Genomic DNA, 12,039 nt, shown 5'->3' with positions numbered 1-12,039 from the left:
AAGAAATTCAGTCAAACCAGGAGTCAAATTTCACGACAGGAGTATTGCAAGAGGTCATGAGTAATTTGGGAGTGAAGCAGCTCAAATCGTCCGCTTTTCACCCGCTTTGGAAAGATATCGTCAAACCCTAAAAGTACGATAAGGGCATAGTGTTTTGAATATCCCCATGATTGGGATAAGGGGATATCATTTTTATTATTTGTCATCAGGTACACACCTAATGGGTCCACTGGCTTCAGTCCATTTGAATTGATCTATGGGCATGAGGTTCGGAGTCCCCTTAAACTCATTAAGGAGAAATTCTTAGCACAGGAAGAGGAAACTACCCTCTTAGATTATGTATCAGAATTTTGAGAGAGACTCACAAAAACATGTGAGATGGCCAGAAAATATCTCAAGATTTATCAACGAGTGATGAAAATCCAAGCAGAAAGAAAAGCTAAGGTTTGTAGTTTGCAGCCTTATAGACAAGGTGTTAGTTTTGTTATCTTTGCCTGGGGAACCATTCAAAGCTAAGTTCAGCAGACCTTACTTACTTAAGAGGAAACTCAGTGAGGTTACCTATTTGGTTAGTATGTCAGACAGAGGAAATATCAAAGGGTATTTCATGTAAATATGTTGAAAAGATACTATGACCATGAACCTTGTTTGCCAGTAAATATATATCAAATGACAGAAGGGGAAGTGAAAGATGGTGTTGCTTTTGAGGAGCTGGAAGAAAGGACAGAGACTGAGAACTCTCAGATTGAACCCCCGTGATGTAACTGGCAAACACAGAAGTGTCAGAAAACCTGAATACAGTCTTACACTATCTTTCTAAACTGCATAAAAGGGATATAGCTGAACTGCTAATAGAGTTTAAAGCCACATGTGCAGATAAGTCAAGTCGAACTCTTTTGACTATTCATGAGGTTGATGTGGGAACGGCTACACCCATTAAACAGAACCCTTATCAACTCAATCCTGATAAATTGAATCAGGTCAAAGAGGAGGTTCAATATATGCTAAAGAGCAATATAATTGAACCTAGTCAAAGTAACTGGAATTCACCAGTGGTGCTAATATCAAAACTGGATGGTTCTAAAAGATTTTGTATGATCAGAAAGTCAATGCAATAACTAAATCAGACTCTTAATCTCATGACTTGAGGATTATATTGACAGAGTGGGGAATTCAATCGTTATTGGCAAAATTGATTTGCGGACAGGATATTTGCAACCGACCAAGCTAAAGAGATTTCTGCCTTTGTGACCCCAGATGGCCTATTTCAGTGTAAGGCCATGCCGTTTGGTATGAAAATGTATCAGCCACATTTCAAAGGTTGACCAACCAGGTTGAAATGAGCAATTGTGTTGTGTACCTTGTTGATCTGTTGGTATATAGTGACACCTGGAAATACCATGTTAAATACATAAAGGCTCTGTTCGACAGGTAGAGAGAGCAAATGTGGTAGCAAAACCAGCAAAGAGTGAATTTGCTAAGGCTAAGTTCACCTATTTAGGATATGTAGTGGGTCAAGGCCAAGTGTTGCCCAGTGAAGCTAAAGTTCAGGCGATAATAGACTTTCTGGTCCCCAAGACAAAAAGGGAAATATTAAGATTCCTAGGGATGTGTGGGTTCTACTGGAAGTTTGTAGCTAACTTCAGAACAGTAGTTACTCCTCTGACGATTCTATTAAAAAAGGGCATGAAGATCCAGTGGTCAGAACCCTGTCAAATGGCATTTGTAAAGTTCAGGTCCATTTTAATCAATGAACTCATTCTAGCGGAACCAAATTTTGGCATGTCTTTTAAAGTGGCCATTGATGCCAGTGGTGTGGGAGTAGGAGCAGTACGACTCTAGGATGATGATAATGGAATCAAACGACTAGTTAGTTATTTTTCTAGAAAATTCAATGAGTACCAGAAGAAATAAACTACCATTAAGAAGGAGACTTTAGATCTCGCATTGGGTCTTCAACATTTTGAAGTATACGTCAATAATGGCAAAGAAGAAACAGCAGTTTACACCAATCATAATCCATTGAGGTTTCTAGGAAAATACAAAACCAAGAACGCTAGGTTATTTCAACGGAACCTAATGTTACAACTGTTTACCCTAAAGATTGCACATGTTCCAGGAAAGAGCAATATAACTGTCGATGTTCTAGCCAGAATTTAAATATGGGGTATAATGGAGACAAACAACTCTGAAATATAAAATATTGCTGTTCCCTGTGTAAGGTATCAAATGTTTGCAATGTTATATGTGACTATGTTGTAAGAAAATTCATTACTATGGTAATGACGTTTCTAATTTTAGGATGGAGGTTTATGAATGCTGGATCTTGTAACATGATTATGTCCTAAAGATTGTGGTTTTCAAATGTTCAAGATAGAATCCAGAAGCTCAGCTGACCTCACCTTCACTCTGCAAAAGGTTACCAGAGAGAACAGATCAGACTGTTTTCTGAAAAACAGAGACTCTAGCACTAACACCTGAAGAACAATGCATTTCACCCTTGCAGACTTTTGGATCATAAAACAAGGAGTTAGCCATTGAGAACATGCAAATTGAATCAGGCAGGTGATAATACCCACGGACAATGGAAAGGCCAAGTAGCTTTGTGGAACTCAGATTACTGGTGTCTGCATTTTGGAGCAGAACAATAAATTATTGAATTCTGAGTCCAGCTAAAATTTAACAGACTTTCTGGAGGAAATCAGGTTGTAAGGAAGGAACCATAACGTTGTGGCTCAAGCAGGCTGTAAGAAGGGAAGCCATCAGTGGTGGCAGCCTCACAGGGAAGACACCCAGCAGTGGCAGCTGGAGAGAGAGAGAGAATGCTTACTCTCTGAAGATATACAGCGAAAGGCTGTGGGGATTTGAAGCTGTTTTGAGAGTCGAAGCATGTGGTGGAGTAAAGGACCCACATGATCACCAGAAATCACATTAACCACGGATGTCCAGGTTCAAAGTGCTCGGAGAAGGGAGTGAGAAAACATTGATTGACTTTTGGATAGTCTGGGAGATCCAATCCACTGCAATTGGGAGGGGTTTGGAACTTTTAACCGCAAAGGATTTTGTCATCAAAAAGGACTGTGTAACGTGCAAGTGTGGTGTGAGATTTTCAAGTATTGAATATGTGAAGAAAATACCTTTGTTTGTAATTTAGGGCTATCAGCTTGTCATGCTTGACCCCAACCTGCCAAGAAGGAAGCATATTAATTTTGTCACATGAACACTGATTTTAAACTGTTGCTGGACCGAGGAAATGACCTGTTAAACAGATCATCCGTGGTCGGTAAAAACATTGGCATACTATCAGACAGTGCTTCAAGGGACAAAGGGGCTATTCCCTACTCCAATTTAACACAAAATGGACTTTGAGCACCAGGTGTTGTGTGTAAGAAGAGACATTCCAGGGTCAGCTAAGACAAGAGTATCCACAAACAGACATGGTCAGACCAGCTAGTCACATGACTAACCTGCTTGGCAACCTGTTTTTTTCTGAATTGTACAAAGAGTTTGAAAGAAAAGACTGTTTTGCTCCTGGAGTGAGAAGACCTCTCCTGTCTGCTCCCATCTCTTTCTCACAAGCCTCTGGACCCACTGAGGACACATGAACTTCAAGAGAGAAACGTCTCCTACATCGAACAAGGTTAAAGAAGAATACTGGGCCCCAACGAAAAGCAAGACCTACCTACAATCAAGGACTTTACAGCGAGCTCAAAGAGCAGTAACCAAAACTGTCATCAGATATTGTCTCAAACTTTTCCACTTTATTTCCTCTGCTCTTTTCTGTCTCTATCTGCATGTGTGTATTGCGCATGCATGCTAGCGTGGGTGCGTCGGGTATCCGTAAGTGTTAACTGAATTAGAGTTTAAGTTTAATGAAGTTCAACCTTTTTTTTTTAAACCTAAGAAAACCTGGTTTGGCTAGTTTCTTTGCCTTATAATTGGAAGTTAGTGAACAAGGATTCACTAAGGGAGAGCTAAGAAAATGGTGTATTTAAAAATAAAGCCCTGTTATGGTAAGACCAGGTGAAGGCTGAGAGGGAACCCTAGATCCCTTTCTCACCCAGTCGTAACAAGCTACTTACAAAGTACAATTTAGTTAATTAGGGGTTTCTTTTAGCTTAGCTGTTACAAAAGAAGATTTAAAATGTAAGATCTTTTTAGTTTTAGAGATACAGCACTGAAACAGGCCCTTCGGCCCACCGAGTCTGTGCCGACCATCAACCACCCATATATACTAATCCTACACTAATCCCATATTCCTACCACATCCCCACCTGTCCCTATATTTCCCTACCACCTACCTATACTAGGGGCAATTTATAATGGCCAATTTACCTATCAACCTGCAAGTCTTTTGGCTTGTGGGAGGAAACCGGAGCACCCGGAGAAAACCCACGCAGACACAGGGAGAACTTGCAAACTCCACACAGGCAGTACCCAGAATTGAACCCGGGTCGCTGGAGCTGTGAGGCTGCAGTGCTAACTACTGCGCCACTGTGCCGCCCTAGTCATCTAGTCATGTAATTCGTTAAATTGGTCTGGGAGTTCATATCTTGTATTTTTCACGTTAACGATCTCGCTGAGGTCGTAACACTGAGATTGATCGATCTTTGCTGGACAAGGGTATAAAAGGACAAAAGGAAGATGGTTGGGGTTGCTGAAGGCCAATCATCTCAGCCTTAGAACATCGCTGCAGTAATTCGTCAGGGCAGTGTCCTCGGCCCAAATATCTTCAGCTGCTTCATCAATGACCGTTATAAGGACAGAGGTGGGGATGTTCGCTAATGATTGTGCAGTGTTCAGTTCTATTCACAACTCCTCAGTTAATGAAGTAGTCCATATCCACATGTGGAAAGATCTGGACAATATTCAGGCTTGGGCTGATAAGTACAAGTAACATTCGCACTACGCAAGTACTAGACAAGGGCCATCTCCAACAAAAGAGAGTCTAAACACTTCCAATTGACATTCAACAGCATTACCATCGCCAAATCTCCCACCCATCAATATCTTGGGGTCACCATTAAGCAGAAACTTAACTGGACTGCCCAAAAAAATACTGTGGCTATGAAATCAGGTCAGAGGTTGGGTATTCTGTGGCAACTAACTCACCTCCTGACTCCCCAAAGTCACCATCTTCAAGAGTCCACCATCTTCAAGACACAAGTCTGGAGTGTGATGGAATACTCTCCACTTTCCTGGATGCGTGCAGCTCCAATAACACTCATGAAGCTTGAAACCATCCAGGATAAAGCAGCTTGATTGACACCCCATCCACCACCTTAAATATTCACTCCCTCCACCATGAGTGCAAGATGCACTGCAGCATCTCGCCAAGGCTTTTTTTGACAGCACCTCCCAAACCTGTGATCTCCACCACCAAGAAGGGCAAGGGCAGCATCTCATGGGGAACACCACCACCTGCAAGTTCCCCTCCAAGTCACACACCATTCTAACTTGAAAATATATCATCGTTCCTTCATTGCTATGTCAGAATCTTGGAACTCCCTTCCTAACAGCACTGAGGGAGTACCTTTATTATATGAACTACAACAGTTCAAGAAGGTGGCTCACCACCACCTTCTCAAGGGCAATAAGGGATGGGCAATAAATGCTGGCCTTACAAGCGATGCCCACATCCCATGATAAAATAAAAAGGATGGATGTAGAGCCAAGGCAGGTTGATGGAGTTAAGATACAGATCAGCCATGATCTCACTGAAAAATATAATAGACCCGAGGGGCTGAATGATTTACTCATGTTGCTCTATATTAGTTTTTGGGACCAGATGAACTGCAGTCTTTTCTGATCCTGCACTGTTCTATGATCCATACTATATTTTAAAAGCTATATATTCAACACTAAAAGAATGTATTTTCAATAAATGGCATTGACTTAAAAAATGGCACTAGTGTCATTGTTGCTGTCTGGTCATATTTATATACTATAATAACAAAAATCTGTGGCATTTACAATTTTAAAAACAAAAACACACCCCAGTGCTCTCTGGAATCTCACTGATGAAATGATGTGCATACCAGTCAATCATTGTATCAGCAACAGCTAATCTTGGCATCCGCACAACACAACATCTAAAAGATAATGGCAGCTTGGGCCACTTCGAAGTCACACAAGTCACAAAAGGAAGTGAAGCAGACCTCGAATTAAGCAACCAAATTATATACAATGAAGCCTATATAGAGTCAGAACAAAAAAATCAAAAATCAAAACAACAACAAAGGAGCAGTAAACTGTTAACTCCTTCATTCCAGGACATAGCCCTGCATATCGGACCGATATTCATTGTCTCTATGGAAATCACTATCAGTGAGCATAAAGAAAGAGAAAAAAGAGCAATTCTGGCAGGGCACTACAGTGGAACCTCTATTATCTGTAATCCAATTAACTGCCTTCCTGATTATCCTTCAGATTTTTCACAGGATAAAACCTTGTTGTTAGAAAGCTTGCAAAAAAAAATCCATCCCATCTATTGCAAATAAATTTCACAGCTTTGAAATATCAAGTTCAATTTATGCTATTCTCATTTTGTACTTCATTCCCAGGATATTGCTGCATCATAGATTTAGGACCAAAATTTGGGAATGCTCAATTATTCACCAGTTTCTGTTATCTACCTGAGATCTTCTACATTAGGACGGACAAAAGAAGTTCCACATGTAGTTAAATTCCCTTAATGACTCGCTGGGATACATATATCTTTAAATATGCAATATTAAATGCATGGTTAAATTTACCATAATTACTCTTTTAGTGTTTCTTGTAGAACTTTGAAGCATGGTATTAGTAGAAATACTCTTCGTAACAAAGTATTAGTCCTTAAATGTCTCCAATTAAAGTGACAAAAGTGAAACAAAATCAGAGAATTTAATAAAGAGTTATGTTAAAAATTGTTTACCTGATAGCAGTAAAAATAGACCAAACAGCAAGGATTCCATTGATGAAAGCACTGACAGATCTAGGTTTGGACTCAGGAATGGGATGAGCTGATGGTTTTCTGGTTTTCTCAAATGGTCTGGAACTAATGCCAGCTGCTTAAACGCTCCAACACCATCATTTCCTGAAAGCAGACATATAGTAACAGCTCTGTTCCAGCTAGGTTTACCAAGTAGTCTTATACTTCCACTTTTGAGTTACATGGTTGTTGAAAAGGAACTGGAAGTTAACACTTTTCATATTCAGTCAAATGCAAATCTGTACTAGAAAAGCTTCTCGACATGCCAATATCTATTCCACAGCGAGAATGCCCTGCACTGCCACAAATCACAGTAACTCAAGCAGCAAAATTTCTGGTACAGTGTAGCGTGAAAGAAAATCTCAAAGTTTTTGAAAATTCAAAGCGTGCAACGCAAGGTTATTTAAACCTGTCCTTGTTGCATGAGTACAAGGGAGACTTTGTTAATTTCAGTCCATAGTATGTTGTTTCCTGGATTTCAAAGTAATGTAAGATTACTTTGTAGAATCTGAATCAGCACTTTTTCACATTGGTACACAGGATACCTCAGAGGTAATTATCACCATTCTGAGTTACATTTTGTCTGCATTGAGGTGAAGGTGATATACTGAGGGATCAGGCATTCCCAGTCAAGGAGAGCCAAATAAGAATTCCTCCATCTACTGTTTAACATGCCCTGCTCCCAACCTTGTAAAGCACCTTTGACTGAACTAGTGCAACATGTTTTCTCCACATCACTCATTCTGGTGGAATAAAAACAGAAAATGCTGAAAATACTCAGTAGGTTTGGCAGAATCTGTAGAGAGATAAACAGAGTTAATATTTCAGGTCAATGACCTATTGTCAGAACTGATGAAAGGTTATCAACTTGAAATGTTAACTCGGTTTCTCCCTCCACAGATGCTGTCTCACCTGCTGAATATTTCCAGCATGTTCTGTTTTTATTTCAGATTTCCAGCATCGGCAGTATTTTGCATTTGTCTAGCCTCTGTGTGAATTTGCCAATTAGAGGCTGATTAGGGAAAGTTGCATGCTATGGGCCCATGCCTGCTGGGAACTGGATTGAAACTGCCCAAAGTTATTTCATATTCATAGTTGTGAACTGTCCACTCTTGGAGTGGACATGCTAGGGCCAATTCTGACCCTATCCCTCTGGCAAAGAGTGGGCAGGCAGGTAGTTCAAATAGACCGAGTGACTTGGTTGCTGACATCCACTGTCTTCAATTTTGATCTGCTGAATGTCCTCTGAAGAAGACGGAGTCTTTCTTTAAAAATTCAAATTGGGGTCCACTGATGTTATCAGGTCCTGACTGGAATTTTACCTCTGATTGAGCAGGAAAGCCATCGTGGCTTTTCTCCCAGATGAAGACATGGCGAATAGGATCAAGGTCCAGAAAAAGCCATTTAGAGTAATTTTTTTAACTTTCATTGTGGGGTTAGGAGCAGCAGGAGCTGTCCTCCAGGTCCCACAAGAAAAATCTAGATGTCCTCTGCCCCTGGTTGCTATCCCTTCCTCCAGTGGTCCCTTCCGAAATCCCTTCGAATAACTTACCTGTGAGGAAGCCTTCCTTTGATGACAACCAGCTTCCTCTGCTGCCCAGAATTCCACATCCGCCCACTGGCAATTCCAGCCCTTTTGAGGTGGGCAGTTGACCAACATCATGCAGATGAACCCAGAGGGTTAAAACTGCTGAGATCAGAGGGATTTAGTGCTTGCCTCACTCTTCACCTGCCTGAGTGCTGCTCCAGGTTAAAATTGGAACTAGTGCTCTTTATATGGGGACCACAGAAGACTTCATTTGAGAACTGTTGAACTGGCCATGTAATACATTGAGATTCACCTTTTCTGCACATGGGCAATCCTTCAGTGGTTCGAGATCAGCTGTTTTGTTGGCCCTAATCCAAACTAATCGGGATTAGAAATGTGGAAATGCATGGATTTATCAATTGCAGGCAATATTGGATGAAAATCTCACTGTTTTCAGTCTTTGTTACTTTAGGCAATAGCTGTGCTGACTTACACATTGCAACTGTGAAGTGATATTTCATGAAAAATTAGATTTTTAAGGTAGATGATAAAAACTTAGTAAAACTAAAACAGCTTTAATGTGAAATGCACTCAATTCCTTTTTAACTGCTATATTTTTATGTTAATCGAAAAGGTAGGATTAGGGTTAGAGTTTATCAGTCAGGTTTAATGTCTAGAGCTGAGAGAAGGTTCATAACCTGCTCCAAGATCACTGGCACAGCCTCTGTTATTGGCTGTCAGCAGACACCAGAAATCATCCAACGGTGACTCTATTTCAATTTTCCCTTATTTTTGCTTGGATACAGCTCAAACCAATAATGAAATAGAACACTATTCAAATCTTCAACTGTACCTGTTTGAAAGAATTGAAACTTAGGGTGCTAGCCACTTCACCCAAAAACCTGAGTCTTTGTTTTCTTCTCTCCTAGTTTTTCCTCTCCCCTCCTCTCTTGCTGGCATTGACTCCTTGCTTTGATATGCTCCACAGGCATACATCACCTTCTGGTATCTCATCCAAGTAGCCCACGTTAGCATGCACATGCGATATAAACATGCAAAATAGGGACAGAAAAGAGCAGAAGAAAAGATAAGTAGAAGAGTTTTAGGCAATATATTGTTACTGGTTCCTCGAGCTTGCTGTAGTCCTTGATTGAAGGTATGGTCTTGCATTGCATTGGGGCCCAGTATTAGTCTTAAACCTTGTTCACAAAGGAAATCTTTCTCTCTTTTAGTTTCACGTTTTTTCACAAGATTCAGTTCTGTGGGAAGAGATGAAGGCAGACAGGAGAGGCTGTAATTATTGCTTCAGTCCCAGGAGGGGTGTTTACTCCATGAGCATGCGGCTTTGTCTCTTCTAATCCTTTGTTGCGAGTTCAAAAACTCTGCAACAGCCAGTGAGTCATGTGACTAAAACTGGTCTGACCACTTCTGTGTATTGGAGGAACAGGGAATGGCTCCCTTTGTTTCCACATTGTCTAGTACTATGCAAATGTCCTTCCAGTCAGAGATTGCAATTTTTAAAGTTTTAATGTTCATGTGGCAAAATAATGCATGCCTCAGTCTTGGCAGGTGGGGTTTGCCTGACACTTCCACACCGAGGGGAATGAAATGCGATTTGAAGAAAATAGCGCATTTCATTACAGAGTTTGAGAGAAATATAAGATACTGGAAAGAAAACCATGCATTTCTCTCATTCATTTCCATTCATTCACCAGTCCTGAAACTCATTAACACGGTCTGTTCTGGGGGTCCAGGGCTGCTTTAATTTCCCTTTTTTTTCTCCAGGAGAGTTAGTATGGGGGGTGGGGGGTGTCCATCCTGAACTCCCTGATTCATGCCAAGACTTTTGGCTTCAGAGTATGGGTGGTTCCCTTTTCCTCTGACTGTGGGAGAGGGGTCTCTGTTACTCTCCCCCTGGTTCTTTGGGACACTCCTACCTGCAGATATTTGTGCAGACTTAACTGCATTCTCTAGTGATACTTCAACTAGGTGAGGCATTGCCGTCATGGTATCTCTACCCCCTAGAGGTCTCTCTTTGTCTCTGCAGGTTCCTGTAAATGCTGTTAGCAACTCTGGTGGGGTGCTTCTAGAGTCTGCCTTTACATAGGAGGGCGTGGGGTCTAACATTTCACATTTTTCTGGTTTGGTTGACTGGGCGGTAGGAGTTTGCATCAGGATTCTTCCCGGACTTCTTTTTAACCTGCCCTCTGGGTCACTTTTTCCCCTTGTCTTTCTAAACTTTTGCCAGCCATGTGCCTGCCTGTCCCCTTTTGTTCTCAGAGGGGGTCCCTTACAGTTTACCAGCCCTCTGCTGGAGGGTCCTCCTAACACCGGTACAGGACTTAGGGGTGCAGGTTTCACTGTAGGTTGGGGTTTCCCCTCAGCCTGGCACATGTGGCAACTCCTGCAGTACTCCACCACATCTTTGAAGAGTTTTGGCCAATCAAACTGCTGTCTTATGCAGGTTTTGGTCTTTTGTATACCGGCATATACAGCTACTGTAGTCCTGTGGGCCCTTCTTAATATTTCTCCCCGGTACCTCTGTGGCACCACTAACTGGTGAACTACTGTCCACTTCTGGCCCTTAGATCTGTGAGGAAAACTCCATTTCCTCATCAGTACTTCATTCTTTAAATAGTAGCAATCAGGGATCCCTCTGCTTCACTTTCAGACTGGGCAGCCTGTGCTAACCCTCGCAATACTGGGTCAGCTCGCTGAGCCTCAGCTGGGGAAAATCCATTTAATTAATTCCCTGGTTCTCCTAACTTTCCAAAGAAAGTCTCGGACAGGCAGACCTCATGGTCATTTGCCTGCAGTGCCAAAGCAGTCTCCTCTGGGGGAGCTGGTTTGATCATGACCTGACCCACTACACATTCAGGGACTCTACAGGAGACCGTCTCCTGCCACTGCCCTGTCTCTCTGACCTCCTGCGATCTTTCTTTCACTATGGCGGGGGGCGGGGGGGACGGCTACCACCTTCACCCCTGCCAGATCATTACCTAGGAGCAGGTCAACCTAGTCCACAGACAAACTAGGGACAATCCCTACAGTCACAGGTCCCGAAACTGGTCGCACTCCAGGTGCACCTGATGTACAGGTACAGAAATACACTTCCCTCCAATACCATTCACTACTATTTTGGTGTTCACTGTGCTCTCTGGGGGAAAGGTCAGGCCTTTTCCCAGTAAAAGGGATCTGGTGGCCCCTGTGTCTCTGAGAATCACTATGGGCTTGCTTGCCCCACTTGAGAGATTTGGGATGACTTTCCCTTCAGATACAAAATCCTGATAACCTTCAGGAATCCTATTATCTTTTCCTGCACTGGCCATACTAAGCTTCCTGGGTTGCACCCTTACTGCAGTCAAAGCCACAGATCGTTCTGTGTTTTCGATCAGGCCCTCATCTTCGCTGAGTGGGTGTGCCCTGATTAATCCTACGTGTTTCCCCTTTAGTTTCCAGCAGTCAGCCTTTAAATGCCCTGCCTTGTTACAATGGAAGCTCATAGGTCTCCGGGTCTCACTTTTGCTCACAACACCTT

At 42.0% G+C, this 12,039-nt stretch overlaps 1 protein-coding gene across 1 annotated transcript in view; it reads right to left on the bottom strand.

Annotated features, from left to right (window-relative positions):
• The window catches only part of LOC137383229 (group 10 secretory phospholipase A2-like), a 65,825-nt gene that overhangs the window by 21,466 nt on the left and 32,320 nt on the right, over positions 1–12,039 (bottom strand). Inside the window, exon 2 of the mRNA XM_068055735.1 lies at positions 6,917–7,078. Coding sequence (XP_067911836.1) covers positions 6,917–6,956 — 40 coding nt within the window. The 5' untranslated portion in view covers positions 6,957–7,078. The remainder of the gene's footprint in view (positions 1–6,916; positions 7,079–12,039) is intronic.

The sequence above is a fragment of the Heterodontus francisci genome, chromosome 24 (assembly GCF_036365525.1).
Source record: "Heterodontus francisci isolate sHetFra1 chromosome 24, sHetFra1.hap1, whole genome shotgun sequence".
NCBI classification, from domain to species: Eukaryota; Metazoa; Chordata; class Chondrichthyes; order Heterodontiformes; family Heterodontidae; genus Heterodontus; species Heterodontus francisci.
Note: the sequence above shows the minus strand (reverse complement) of the source record. Positions and strands in the feature narration are given on the sequence as shown.